This window comes from Terrapene carolina, unplaced genomic scaffold, assembly GCF_002925995.2.
Source record: "Terrapene carolina triunguis isolate 2854851 unplaced genomic scaffold, T_m_triunguis-2.0 Scaffold508, whole genome shotgun sequence".
Classification (NCBI taxonomy): domain Eukaryota; kingdom Metazoa; phylum Chordata; order Testudines; family Emydidae; genus Terrapene; species Terrapene triunguis.
In genome coordinates, this window is record NW_020664859.1 from 1,002,880 (window position 1) to 1,018,079 (window position 15,200).

At 46.4% G+C, this 15,200-nt stretch overlaps 1 protein-coding gene across 1 annotated transcript in view; it reads right to left on the minus strand.

Moving 5' to 3' along the window:
- Window positions 1-1,153: 1,153 nt before the first annotated feature.
- NSMF (NMDA receptor synaptonuclear signaling and neuronal migration factor) overlaps window positions 1,154-15,200 on the minus strand; it is a 76,839-nt gene continuing 62,792 nt past the window's right edge. Inside the window, exons 8-15 of the mRNA XM_026658732.2 lie at window positions 13,650-13,771; window positions 12,496-12,579; window positions 11,649-11,682; window positions 11,239-11,309; window positions 8,536-8,615; window positions 7,314-7,416; window positions 5,506-5,581; window positions 1,154-1,251 (exon numbers count right to left, since the gene is read on the minus strand). Of these exons, the coding sequence (XP_026514517.1) occupies window positions 1,154-1,251; window positions 5,506-5,581; window positions 7,314-7,416; window positions 8,536-8,615; window positions 11,239-11,309; window positions 11,649-11,682; window positions 12,496-12,579; window positions 13,650-13,771 (668 nt within the window). The remainder of the gene's footprint in view (window positions 1,252-5,505; window positions 5,582-7,313; window positions 7,417-8,535; window positions 8,616-11,238; window positions 11,310-11,648; window positions 11,683-12,495; window positions 12,580-13,649; window positions 13,772-15,200) is intronic.

Sequence of the window (15,200 nt, forward strand, 5' to 3'; positions counted from 1 at the left end):
TATTTCATTCTATTAATTCAAACACCTAAACCTCCTCGGAGGATTTCTCATTCTCAAATAATCTTCTGTTCCATCCTGCAGTCTGCAAGAAGAGCTCATCTTTCTAAAATGTAGCAATATACTGAGTGAACAATTAACATGGCTATTAATTTCTACTTCATTGTTATATCTTAATGAAACTGAGCAAGATTCCACTCAGTCATGTACTGTATTTCTAACCTAAACTTTCAGCAAAACTAAAACCATACAGTTTTGCAAGTAGCAAAGATAAAGTAACAAAGTTGTGTCTAACTGGAGGGACAATATACATTCATAAGAACACATACAATTAGCGTAACACAGCTACTCGGAAATTAAAAATAAAACCAAAACCAAACAGGACTGATCAATGCAGCAGACATGCAGGGTCTGCTAAGTAACATTAAAATCATATTGCTGGTGATTAAATATGTCTACAGAAGATATATTACAATCTCGAATATATTTTCAAGCAGACTAAAAAATACCTCATCTATTGATTATTGATGTGTTATTTGTAACTAATTAAATATTGGGAGGGTTTTCCCCTCTGTGTATAAAAATTGCACTTATTTTCTATTAAACCAAAATACGTTAAACTCTAATTCTGTATTTCAATGTGTATTGACATTAGGTTGCTGAACTTTGCCGGTCAAAGCTTGCAGGATTAAGTATGGCGTTCCTTGCCTTCCAACATCCCTAGCACAGCAAAGATCGCCGCTGGGGAGCACCCATCAGTACAATGCCCTTCCCGCTCTGGGCTTCAAGTCACTGCTTTACTATAGTGCAAGGATTATTTGTTTTTCTTTTTTATAAGAAAACCTGAGCTTTAAATGTCTTTAAAAGGACCTGGAATTGATTCTGGCCCATCATGACCTGAAACAGCTCAGTCCTGCAAGGAAATTTCCCATTTGACACAGCTCCCTCTGAGAGACAAAGGCTCTGCGGGCAGTGTCTGCGGAGTCACACCATTCCCCTTCAAGCCTCTGTCTTTACCCAAAAGCCTTTCGTCCTGACAGCCCTTCAGCACTGCTGCCTCCTGCAGGGCTCCCCGTGCCAATGAAAAAAGTCTCTGCCACAAGCATGACTTGTGAGATACTGGTGATCACTCTCCTCATGCAATGGCTTCTCCAGCTCATAAAATGTCATCGTAATCCAACAGTTTGGAATGCTGGCGAGTCTTCCAGAGGCGGTAAAGACGGAAGTCAAAGTAAGTTTCAATCATTTGCTTCCCTAGGATGAGAACCAAAACAAAGCACAGATTACCCCAGTGATGCATTGGGCGGAGCAGAGACCAAGCAGCCCGCAGCAGCCAAAAAGATTGATTCTCCCTGTTTCATGGATGTGCACAGGAGAGTCTGTCTGTGAGTCTCATGTAGGGACATTGCTGACAGCTGTCACTTACTCAGGGCATCACATGCCCCATCTGAAAGTACAACCCCCAAAATGGGTGACCATATTATTCATACTCAACATTGGAGAGCCCAGGCAACAGCAAGGCGGGCTCCACTCCTAACAGCCTGCCAGTGTGGGCCCACCCGCACCCAGAAGGTGAGATACAGCTCTGTCTCCATGTCCCATTCTGTTCTTGGCCTCCCAGCACAAACTGCCAGCAAAGGTGATAATCAGTGGCTGCTGAGAGTCACAGTACAACTCACTCCAGCTCTGTAACTCCAGCTCTGGGAGAGACTAGCTAGAATGACAGCAGGGAACACGCCACTGGCCTATTGGAAAGTTATGGACCAAAAGAAGGTACAGTCAGACCTGTCAGACAGTAACAGAGGCCCCTCTCCTTCATGCTTATGAGATCTCCAATCTCCATGGCTGCAGTGAGTTTGGTAAGGCAAAAGATCACTTTAGCTACCCAGATCTCTCTTTTGCCAAAGTGAAAAGTTCAGCAGAACACTTTGGGGGAAAATGTGGACTTGGGTGGTTTCGCTACTGGTGTGAATCCTTTTTGCACCTGCTTGACTGAAGTATTTCACTAGGACAGTCACTTTACAGAAATCCTGCAATGGAGGTGGCCAGTGTAGCTTCACAAAACCCAAACCCCCACAAAGCATAAGAAAAACAAGCAATCCTAGATTCTAAAAAGCAAAACAGAGGGAAGGACTTTTCTCTTTCACAGCTGATTAAGGCCAGTTTGAGATGTCTGCATGATGGGTAGCCAGGGATTAAAGTTGTTACGTTATGTGTCCTAGATTTATCGAGATGAAAAAATTGCAATGCAGTCTCAAGCCCTGCTCTCCTGCAGAGCCAAGAACCGCTCTGCTGGGCACCACCTACAACATTTATTGTTTGCAGAAAGCACAGTCTTTTCTGTTGAATTGATACAATTAACTCTCTGCACAAGGCCATGCGCCACTGCATGGTTTTGTTGTGGAGCTTAGGCATGCACTTTGAAAATGCAGGGCCCCTCCTGGCAAACTGCTGAGGACCCTCAACCCAAGTCAGTGGGAGTTGAGGATGATCTTGTTAAGGTCAAACAGAATGAGGGTGTTCACCTTCTTGCAGATTGTAAGCTCTTTGAGGGAGGGACTGTCTTTTTGTTCTGTATTTGTACAGTGTCTAGATTCCTCCGTGCTACAGTAATACAAATAAATAGATCTAAAATATGTGGACACAGTACCACATGGTAAATTATTAGTTACATTAGGGAAGATGGGGATCAGTACAAAAATTGTAAGGTGGACAAGGAACTGGCTAAAGGGGAGAAGGCAACAGGGTATGCTGAAAGATGACGTATCGGACTGGAGGGAGGTTACCAGTAGAGTTCCTCAAGGATCAGTCTTTGGGCCAATCTTATTCAGTATTTTTATTAATGACCACGACACAAAGAGTAGGAGTGCTAATAAAATTTGCTGAAGGTTGGGAAGCGTTGTCAATACAGAGGAGGATCGGATTTTTATACAGGAAGATCTGGATAACTTTGAAGACTAGAGTGGCAAAAATGGGATGAAATTCAATAGTACACATTGCAAGGTCATGCACTTAGGGTCTAATAAGAATTTCTGCTACAAGCTACAGGAGGAGGAGAGAGAGCTGGGTGTTGGGTCAATCACAAGACTACTATGAGCCACCAATGTCATGCAGCTGGACAAAAGGCAAATGCAATCCTTGGATGTATCAGGCATGACATACCCAGTAGAGACAGAGATGTATTAATGCCATTGTACAAGGCACTGGTAAGACTTTGTTTGGAATACTCTGTACAATTCTGGTCACCCAAGTTCAAGAAAGATGAATGTGAACTAGAACAGGTGCAGAGAAGAACTACTATGGTCAGGGGAATGGAGGGCCTATTTTATCAGAGGAGACTGGAAGAGCTTGGCTTGTTCAGTCTAGCAAAAGGAAGGCTGAGGGGCATATGATTGCTCTCTCTAAACACATTGGGGGGAGGGATAGCTCAGTGGTTTGAGCATTGGCCTGCTAAACCCAGGATTGTGAGTTCAATCCTTGAGAGGGCCATTTAGGGATCTGGGGCAAAAATCTATCTGGGGATTGGTCCTGCTTTGAGCAGAGTGTTGGACTAGATGACTTCCTGAGGTCCCTTCCAACCCTGCTATTCTATGATTAAATACCAGGGAGGGTGAAGAGCTACTTAAGCTAAAGGACAGTATTGGCACAAGAACAAATGGATATAAACTGGCCATGAACAAATTCAGGCTGCAAATTAGACAATGGTTTCTATCAGAGGGAGGAGGTTCTGGAACTGACTTCCAATAGTAGTTGTGGGGGCAAAGAACTTGATTAGGTTTAAGAAAGAGCTGGACAAAATTTATGAGTGCAAGTGTATGATGTGGATGCTTGCAATGGTGGGGGGTAGGGCTCAGCAGCCCTGGTTTTCAGCCAGCCACCGCCAGGGGTCAGAAGGAATTTTTCCACCCTCAGTGCATTCTGATTTATTTTAAACCTTCTTCCGCTGAAGCACCTGGGATGGCGACATCTGGAGATGGACACTGGACAGGGAGCACCAGGGCTCTGAGATGGCATCAAACATTCTCTCTTTCAAATGCTTGGCTGGCTGGTTCTTGCTTACATACTCAGGGTCTAACTGATTGCCATATGTGGGGCTGGGAAGGAATTTCCCCCCAGGTCAGATTGGCAGTGACCTTGGGTTTTTGTTTTTTTTTTGCCTTCCTCTGCAGCATATGGGTGCGGGGCACTTGCCATGATTATCTGGGTGTATCTCACTTAATCGGTTCCCTGCCATTGCGGGGACCTCAAGCACTGGTGCACCTCAGTCCCTGCTATTCTCTGCCTGTGGCACAAAAGTCTAGTCTCCTGGGGGCTGGAATATTGGGTCTCACTTCGGTCAATGGGTTGAGTGTGCGGGTGCTGGTAGGTGTCAGTGGCCTGGGATATCCAGGAGGTCAGACTAGATGATTTGATGGTCCCTTCTGGTCTTAATCGCTATGATTTTGGCAATGGCAAACCACAGTGGATAACTTCAGCAAGGCCAACAATGCATCCCTTGTATTTATGACTCTTTAAACTGTGAAAATCTACCAAACAGCAGGTGGATAGAAGCCACAAGCCAGATATCAACCATACAAGGAAAGAAAAGGTGTCTATAGCCTCTAAAGTCTTTCAAACTACAGACAAGAAGAGACTATGAAAAGATGGTTCACACTCAGCTCTCCTGTTAGCATGGGCAGTCTGTTCAGAACTAGTGCTGTTGTTTAGCATCCTCTGGAGGAGAAATACTCACATGCATCATTAAGGAAAAGATTCTACTCCCAGATGTGCATGTGCTTCTCTCCTATTGAGCTCAGCATGCTCTGGTAACTTACCGAATCTCCTAAGCTACCTCTGCCCAGAAGGGTCAGTATTAGTTCCACGTAGAACTGGGCAACATTTTTTTAAAGAAAAGTTTATTTGACAAAAAATGCAGTTTCTGTTGACTTGAAACTATTTGCAAATTTGACACAAAGCTTCAGTCAGTCACAAACTAGCCAGAGGAAGAGGTGCTACTTTTCTGCCCCTTAAGCCCAGTGGCTAGGGCACTTACCTCATGTAGGAGCTCAAGGTTCAAGTCCCTGCTTTGGCACAGACCTGAAATGGACTTCTTTTGAGTCACCAAAAATTTTGAAAATTTCAGATTCGATTCAACCCGAACTGAATTTTTTTTCAATTGTTTGGAACTCCCATCAAACCAAAACATCAATTATTAGCTCAGCTCCTGTTACAGGCCCTTTTTGTTGATCTGCATTAGCTCTGGAGAGCACTCTCCAGCTACAAACACAATGATGGGTGCAATTGAAAGGCAAAAAGGGGAGGAAATATCAAAGGGGAAAAGCCGGACCAGGAGGAATCCACCATACAAATCAATGATAAAGTCATTACAAACAGGGGAAGGTTTCAGTGACTTGGCTTTTTGGGGCAGGGCTTCCGGAAGTTGAAAAGTGCTGCTTTGTGAAAGGGGCCCATGGAGGAGGCAGTGATGCTGGAGGAGCGCACCCTCACATTTATAGCAGAAGAAATTACCTTGAGCTGAAAGTTCCAATGGTGATTCAAAGACAACCCTATAAGGATTCATTAGGTTTTTCAGATTCTGAAATAGCTGAAATGAGACGAGATTTAAAAGTTAGTAGCTGACGCAAAAGAGGCACTCCAGGTGCTTCAAATTAAATAACTGATGGGCAGGCACAGGGCAATGGGGAACGAGAGAACTCAGCACTCTTCAGAGCAGTCAGACTCAAACCTTTGGGTCAGCCCCGTCAGGAGAACAGCTGGCTCCCAGCCTGGTCGCTAGGCCACCCAGCAAGCTCAGTGAGTCTTCTCCAAATGGCCATGCTTCCTGATCGGGCAGGGAGCCAGCAGCCTGCTACTTGAGCCTTGCAGTGGCAGCAGCAGAGTGGCTGCTCAAAGCATGCCATGGTGCAGCTGTGCTGGCTTCCACTTCCTTCTCTAGCTCTTGCTCCCGCCTCTGCTTCCAACCTGATTCCTGTCCACTCCAGTCTACGCCTTGCCCTGACCTTTGGCTTGGCTTCTCGCCCCTGACTCTGGTGTCACCCTCCGACTGGTAGGTGACTCCTGGATCTATGCTCACTATTATGCTGAACTGCCACCACAACCACTAGGCAAGGTCCTGCTCCACCCATGCCCCAGCAGCTCACAGCTCCTGTGCTGGACCATAAGAGCCAGTGCACACAACCACTGGAAGAATCCTGCCTATAAGGGGTAGCTGAATACGGCTGTGATTTTCAAAGGGACCTAAGGGAGTTAGGTGCCCAACTCACGTTGACTCTAGTTCCCTTTGAATATCCCAGGCTAACCCGATCAGCCCTTTTGGTTATTGGTAGGGACAAAAGGTGGAAAAACCTCACTAGACAGTAGCACTGCTGAAAAGGATGTGTGGGTTATAGTGGATCAAAAACTGAGTATGAGCCACCAATGTGATGCAGTTGGGAAAAGAGCTAATATTCTTGGGTGTATTAGCAGGCGTGTTGTATGTAAGCCATGGGAGGTAACTGTCCCACTCAGCATGGGTGAGGTCTCAACTGGAGTACTGTGTCCAGTTCTGGGCACCTGACCTATGGTCATGTTTAGTCTTGAGAAAAGAAGACTGAGGGGGGACCTGACAACCCTCTTCAAATATGTTAAGGGTTGTTATAAGGAGGAGAGTGATTAATTGTTTTCCACATCCACTAAAGGTAGGACAAGAAGTAATGGGCCTAATCTGCAGCAAGGGAGATTTCAGCAAGGTTAGTTATTAGGGAAAACTTTCTATCTAGAAGGCTAGTTACGCACTGGAATAGGCTTCCCAGGGAGGTTGTGGAATCCCTGCCACTAGAGGTTTTTAAGAACACATTGGACAAACACCTGTCAGGGATGGGCTAGGTTTATTTGGTCCTGCCTCAGCACAGGGGCTGGACTTGATGATGTCTCGGGATCCCTTCCAGCCCAACATTTCTATGATTCTCTGATCTTTGTCTTTGGCTGCAAGGAAGGGTCTTATGTTCTCATTCTTCACTTTTCCTGAAAGGCCAAACTGAACAGTCCCTTCCTGCCTATCTCCCACCTCTAGTACCCCTTCCTGCCTATCTACTGTACAGCCCACAGGGTGGCTTATCCTTTCAAAGACACACACCATCCGAGCTACTCTCTTCATGAGATGGGATGTGCAGCACATGTCTGCAAAGCAGGCAAATCCTTAGAGAAGAGTGGCTGGGAAAAGGGCAACATGCCCCTCAATATTAGAGGGAAAGCCCTTTAATCAAATATACCAACTCTGTGCCACACCAGCTGACCTGCCCATAGAGAGCTTCTGGCCATGGCCCAGGGCCGCCTACCTTCTCCCCATTGGGGTTTCCCAGAACGTAGCAGCCCATGATGTGAATGACATTTGGCTCAGGGTTGATTTTGCTCATCAATCGGCTCAGCCGCTTCCAGAAGCTGGAAGTAATATGAGGAAACAAAATTACCATTTAAAATCCACCCCCTCTGCGGAGTCAGGCACCCTGGCATTGGACACATGCTGTCCAGGGAGACCAAAGTGGGACCACCCTGGAGGAGACACAAGCCTCTCTCCCTGAGCTCATTTGCAAGATTTTCCATGGAAATCCCCCCGCCTCACCTGTTCCATGCCTGTAAGGTGGGTTGAACCTGTCTGAAGCAGCACAGGGCACCTGCACTCACATGTGGTGGGTTGTTGATGCTCTTCCAGGATGGCACAGTGGTGAGCTCCCAAAGCAGAGCTTGGCCAGTTGATTGTTGTGAATAATACTTGCTGCAAGTATTGGCATTTCCCCCCATAGAATAATTCTTTGACCACTCACCCTCAGCTCTGCCTCTGCCAAGCAGGGCAGCACAGTTGGACTCCTCTCCCCTCAATACTGGTCCCAAGCCTTTTAAATTTTACATCTTCATAGTTGCCAGGGTTTTTAAATACACTTTCCTTTCATCTTTTCCCTTCTGATTTCCTCTTTTCTCCCCTTGTCCCAATTGCCCCTGACAATTGTGTTGCATGATATTACCAGCATTGACATTTTAAAAAAGACAATGTAGCATCGGTGAATGCTGAGGGCAATAAAGCAGCCGAAAGCAGTTGTAGTGAGTAAAGGCCCAGACAGAGAACCCCAGTAGACAAAGCGAGAGACTTGAGGAGCTCAAGCTAGTCTGCTTAACAAAGAGAAGGTTAAGGGCTGACTTGGTGATATTTGCTAATGGGCTCTTCAGTCTAGCAGAATGGCTGGAAGCTGAAATCGGACGAATCCAGACTGGAACTAGGGTGCACATTGCAATTGTGAGGGGAATTAGCCATCGGAACCCAAGGATCATGATCGATCTCCATCACTGGCCATGTTTAATTCAAGACAGGGTGTTTCTCTAAAAGCTCTGCACTACTTCAAACAGGAATGAATGCAGGGCAGTTTTCTAGCCCGTATTACGCGGGAGGTCAGAGTAGATTATCACAATGAATATATGAATAAAACTTTAGCCTACCCACCCCCATCTACATTAAATAGACCAGAGAAAGGGCACCCAGGGTTGGGAAATAACAAAGCGACTCACAGGATCATATCTTCCTCCTTCTCCACTTTGGCAAAGGTGGCAACTTTATTCTTCAACAAATATAAGTGGCCAGGACCTCCCTGCATGGAGAAGAGAGAGAGAGACGGTAGCACACCACGCTGCCCTGGCCTCAGAGAAATGGACTGGCTTTTCCCATTTCTAGTGACTAGACTCCTGCGGGACTGTTTGAGAAGCACTGGAGGGGGCAGAGCAGACACTCTCCAGTCTGTGAGTGACACTAAAATCACAAAGCAGGTTGACTTTGCTCCAGGCAGATGGATAAACTGCCCTGGCCTCCACTTCTTGCCTTAGGTGGGATCTTAGCCTCAGAGATGTTGGTTAACTGACTGGCAAATATAGTGGTCAGGGCCAGCTGTGTGGCTCACGGATGTGCAGCATTCTGACCGTATGGTGCTGAAGAATTCAAAGGGCACCTGTATCCATGTAACAAATAAGTTTTCACTTGGTCCTTACTCCGGAAAAACTCCCATTGACTTCAATTGACATTTTCTTGAGTAACAACTGAGTGAAAACTCAGCAAAGGCTTCAGGATTTGGCACAATCTGCCCAGGAGCAGCATTGGAGGCAGTCTGCCTCAGCAAGGGACCCCCATATCTCTCCCTGTAGATGGCCAGCCAGCTGGGAATGGAGCCCTGGCTCAGCCTACATTACACCCCTCCCCTCTGGAGCACCAGACATCCCTAGGGGAGCTGTTAGACAGCCATCCTTGTGCTCCGGACAGTGCCGGGGCTACAGCTCTGCCCAGCTCTTACACGGCCACATGCAGGGGAAGGCTCCTTATGGCCACTGCTTCCCCACTGTGAACCTGCAGCATGGCTGCACAGAATCCTGCCCTGAATTTGGTGTGAACTTGGTCCCGTTTTCAGCTGCTGTCTCATGTGAGAACCACCCCTGGGTTCCGGGAGCACGGCTGCTACATTAGGAGTTGCTGAATAATTTTCAGCTTTCAGGTTGTCCACAAACTGTTCGCTTAGAATATTCCCTCTTTGCTATGCATGCGGAGTGATTGGTTGCCTAAATCACATGGTATTGTTTCTTCTTCCTGACTGGATGACTCAAACGGCTGAGACAGGAGAATAGTGAATGGCAACAGATGCAGTTCCCAGTATGAATTTTCAGCCAAATAGCCTTAACACTTAAATTCTTGAAAGTTTTAAAATATATAAAACATTTCCCCCAGTAGCCACCCCTATACTTTTGAATAGTAAACAGGATGCCCCCACAGATCATAGCAAACTGAACTCTGCACTTTATTCATGCACATATTTATAATCAGAGTTCGGGTTTTTCTTTAACTATTTAGCCAACTCTGCTCTTGAAAGACTCAATAACATTTCTGGATTAAAATCTTCACGGTGTAAATATGAAAATTGGGGAATAATAAGGGAGACCAAGAAATTCATCTCACTTGGAAACTTTATCTGAACATTCAGGGATATTTCCTATCAAGAAGGATGTTGATAAATTGGAGAGAGGTCAGAGAGGAGCCAGGAGAATGATGAAAGGATTAGAAAACCTGCCTTAGAGTGATAGACTCGGGGAGCTCAATCTATTTAGCTTAACAAAGAGAAGGTTCACGGGTGACTTGATCAGTCTGTAAATATCTACATGGGGAACAAATATTTGATAATGGGCTCTTCAATCTAGCAGACAAAGGTGTAACATGAGCCAATGGCTGGAAGTTGAAGCCAGACAAATTCAGACTGGAAATAAGGCCTAAATTTTTTAACAGTGAGAGTAATTAACCATTGGAACAATTTATCAAGGGTTGAGTTGGATTCTCCATCACTGGCAATTTTTAAATCAAGATTGGATGTTTCTCTAAAAGATCTTTTGGGAGGTTCTCTGGCCTGTGTTACACAGGAGGTCAGACTAGATTATCACAATGGTTCCTTCTGGCCTTGGAATCTATGAATCTATCTAGTAAGCAAGTACAGCCTACACAAAAATGATAAAGTCATTGAATCACTGGCTGGTATTGCTGCTTTAAGGATCTCTGATGGTGTGGGGTAGGGAAATGATAGGCAAACAGAGGCCAGGAGGCATGGAAAACCATCATTACTCTAATTGTAGAAGACACAAGGATTCAACATTTATATGGATTGTGAGAAAATCCATAGTTATTTCAGTAAGAATTAAAAACAAAAATCTCAAAAGTTTGGTTGGATTGCAACATTCCTGCTCCAGGGCATGAGAAGACTCAGCAAAAACCTCTCTTTGGGCAAGTCACTCCATAACTGCTCACGGCACGGTCTGGTGCTGGCCATTGGCAGGGACGGGAACCCTGGCCTCATCCAGTATAGAAGTTCCTGTGTTCCTGTATTAACGCATACTGCAGGATACTTTATGAAAGTAATCAATAACTATCAAGCTCCAAATCCCTGCCCCTTTGTCTGTGAGTTTCCTTCTGAAGTCAGATTGCATGGATTTGCTAGAAAGCTGTTGAAAAGCTGCCAAACCCTGCATTTGCTGCACTAAGCCAAATGTCCTTTGCTGCCATCACAGCAAGCTGAGGATGCTCAGAGGTCAACAAATGAGAAATGGGAATTGAATAGATGTGATTGCTTTAATAAAAGCCTGCTGCAGGTTGGCTTTGGAATATTGTTTTCTGGAGTTAATTTGTTCCTGGAGAAAATATTGGCTTTTAACAAAGTGCCAAGGGCCCCAATGCCGATCACGTACCTGACAGAAAATCAGCATCTTCCAAATCTTGCAGCCTTTCCGATAAATGTTAAGCTTCTTCTCTATTTCCTCTGCAGAAAACAGTGAAGGGAAGACACGTGAGCCACACAGAAGGTGAAACACTGGCTCTTCTACAGAGATTTTCACTATCTCTCATTTGTGTTTATTCTGTAAGACATCATGGGCCTGACTTTCAGAGGTGCTGAACACCCACAGGTCCCACTGATTTCAAAACAGGCCCCAGACTTTAGAACTTTGGGAGTCAGGAATCCATAGTTTTTCCCAATGGAGGCTGGATGCAATAGAACACTGGATTACAATGAAATCCCGCATGCACTGGAGAGCTCCCTGTTACTGCTCACGTGAAACTTTGAGTGGGGGAAAAGACAAAGAAAATAACACTCACGTACCTAGAATATCTTCAAAGGTGGCGTGTTCATGATCCTGGAACCGAACAGAAAGGATGTTTCAAACCTAGGTGCTGCTAGATACTCATCATTTAAAGAGATCTCCTCATGCGACAGAGAACAATGCTACACTAGGTAAGCACATAAGTTGGGATTCAATTAAACCAACTGGTGGTCTCAGTCAACATCACAAGCATCATTGCCCTTATGTTAAGACCCATGTGTGACAATAAACATAAACTTTGTAAGTTACAGGAAGTAGGTGGACTTCAAAAAGTAAATACTGCACATTGTTTGTGTGTTGAATAGGGAAATGTGTTGGGTGAGCCCAGGACTGAGGTCCACTGCAGAGATACGTGGAGTCCTGAACTGTCTAGGAACGGGTCAAATGCAGCAAAGAACTGTGGAGCCTTCCAACACACAGAGCTCTGCTAATGTGCCTCAATCCTGACCTGCAACCTTGACGCCATTCAACTCCTGGTGTCACACAGCATGGACGATGCTCCTCAGTCCCAGCTCACAGCCCCCTTGTTACTCCAGTCCCAGGTCCCTAGACACATGCTTCTGATAGTGCCCCTCATCCTGTCCTGCAGCCACCCCACTATTCCAGTCCTGGGCACCCCACAGAGCTCTGCCAATAAACCTGAATCCTGACCTAATATGTCTGCTGCCAAAATACTGGGCCTCTCTTGAGCAGGTATTTGCCAGCTTTGCTCAGTTGTGCAATGGTTCTTCTGAGGTATTCTGATGCCATCTAGGGACTAGGATACAATCACTAAACTCATTTCCACTTATGAGCCAACCCAACGTTCCAGTACCCAATGAACATGCAAAGAGCTAGGCTACTCACGTAGAGAATGGGGATGATGGAGGGGTCATCCCTGCGGATAATCGTTGGGATGTACTCAGCTTTGGGGACCTTGGAAGAAATAAGCTAGGAATGGAAATGAGAAATAGAAATGGGTCATGAGCAGAGACACAAAGGGATTGTGGGCAGGCACTGTACACTGGGAGTGATGTTGTCTGCATCCTTATTCCATAAGAAGTCTTCATAATCCCTCTGGATGCAAATATTTCTTCTTTCAGGTCAGAAATAAGCTGCTAAAAGAGGCTATTTCTATTTCCTCTCTGAACTGTAGAAAGCAAATAGCAGGGACCCTGGGCCCAGCTAGTCCCTCCATGTATAGAAAATAGTGGTATGGCCTAAGACCGCCAAACACATTATGCAATACGGTTGTGATTGCAGCAAGGGCAGTACCCAGACAGTAAGTTAAAGGAGGATCGGGCCCCATATTTCCATATCCTGTTAAACCTGGGGGGAGATGTCTTACCCTGACACCCCCATCCCTTGCACTAGGAAAAAAAATCTGCCTTGGTGGGGGGATGCCAGGGAAAGAATAAAATGGAGGAGTATAAGGAAAAGACAACCTCACCACCACTATCCTCTATATTAGCAACCCAATGGCATGCCAAAGCAGTGGCCCATTCAGATGAAGCATCAGCAATGCCCTAATGGTCCTACTGCCCAACTAGCCACTTGAGTAGGGGTCAAACTCAGAGTTCTGTACTCAGTTTTTGCTCAGTCAATGGTCATTTGCCTGAGTGAGGGCTAAGGAAGGACATCAGGATTTGACCCTACGTAAGGACATCACTAAACCAGACCAGCGAGAACAGGAGTAAAGAGGAGGGAAGGCTGAAGGGCCTAGCCTATAGGAACAGGTTAAAGTGCACAAACGGCATCGTGGAGCTGCAGTGTACAAGTTAAATGAGGAAGGGAGGGTGTTTCTAACTGCCAGCCCTGCACACTCCCCCTAGGATCTGAGAACCAAGCTGGGTAATTTCCTTTCTATGCCTCATCACAAATGGCATCCTCCCTTACCCCCTAGTAGCCCCAAGAGAGATCTGAAGGTTCTGCCCTTCTTCCATGAATACCTAATCAGCAACTGTGAAAAGATGAATGAGGTGCATGGGCAAGGGAGGGTGGGGGGTGGGAACAGCCCTCACCATTATTTTGGGTGGAATAAAGTCATCTCCATCACATGCCATAGCTTCAAGTTCCTTCTCTGTTTCCCAGTTCAAGTCAAAGTCATCATCCAGAGCACAGCAGTAGTCCTGAAGATCATGGCCTGCCAGACAACAGCAGGACAGAAGCATTACACCAGGCACCAGGCCACAGGGCTTCTTGCCTTCTCCACCCCATCCTGTTGGCAGGGTGACTAACTTGTTCAATGTATCACGCGCCACCAGACTTACAACCTTCATTCCCAAAGTGACAAGAGTCACCACAGGGACCGTTCCAAAGGGTTCAGTGCTTCACCCCTAACCTTTGGGCCATTTAACCAGGCAGATAACGATAGGGTGTGCCTGTGCTGCAACTGGGGGGCTGACTGCAACACACATAGGCAGAGCCACGCTGGCCTGAATGCAGCTAGCATGACTAAACATAGCAGTGAAGCCGCAACAGCATGGGCTGCAGTGCAGCCTGTACCAGCTCGTCCAGGGCCCTGGGGAATGACTCGGATAACTAGCCCATGATGGTGTCCGTGCTGCTGCAACTTCACTGCTCTAGGAACCCGAGCTAGCTCGATGAAAGCGAGTGTGGGTCTGTCTACACATGTGACAATCCCACACCTTGACTGCAGTGCTGACATACCCTAAGAAAGAGCAATAATGCACAGAGCTCCCTTATTTTAGAGGCAATTTGATGGCAGCGCTCCCTGGGGCACAGAAGTGTTGCGCTGCATTCAGTCACTCCGGAGTTACTCAGTCAGTGCTAGATTCAGCTCCACACGCTACCCAGACTGAGCTGGAATCCTGTGGTTCAAGAAACGATGGCGTTTGAACTGGCGTGTCGCAGCAGGTTGTGGCAACGTGGCACCCCAGGATTCAGAGTTTCTTTGCAGGTCAAAGAAACTCATCGGACTTTTAGGACCTGCCAAACTGTAATGGTGCAGCACTCTAAAGTCACTCAGCAGCTGTCCCAGAAAAACCCAGCAGGCAGGGCCGGCTCCAGGCACCAGCTTAACAAGCAGGTGCTTGGGGCGGCCAAGGGAGAGGGGCGGCACCTGCGGCAATTTGGGGGCGGCAGGTCCCTCACTTCCTCTAGGAGCGAAGGACCTGCCGCCGAACTGCCGCCGCCGATCGCGGCTTTTTTTTTTTTTTTTTTTGTGCTTGGGGCAGCAGAAATGCTGGAGCCGGCCCTGCCAGCAGGCCTCAATCTGCTCCCATAAATTACTGCCTCATGCTGTTTGATGCTCCTTGGGGAAAACATACTTCGAAATCAAAATAAAATAACAACACACTAAAGGCTAAGAATGGTTCCTGAAGCCAGCAACTCAGGCACTGTTAAGCAATAGAATAATAGAATATCAGGGTTGGAAGGGACCTCAGGAGGTCATCTAGTCCAACCCCCTGCTCAAAGCAGGACCAATCTCCAACTAAATCATCTCAGCCAGGGCTTTGTCAAGCCTGACCTTAAAAACCTCTAAGGAAGGAGATTCCACCACCTCCCTAGGTAACCCATTCCAGTGCTTCACCACCCTCCTAGTGAAAAAG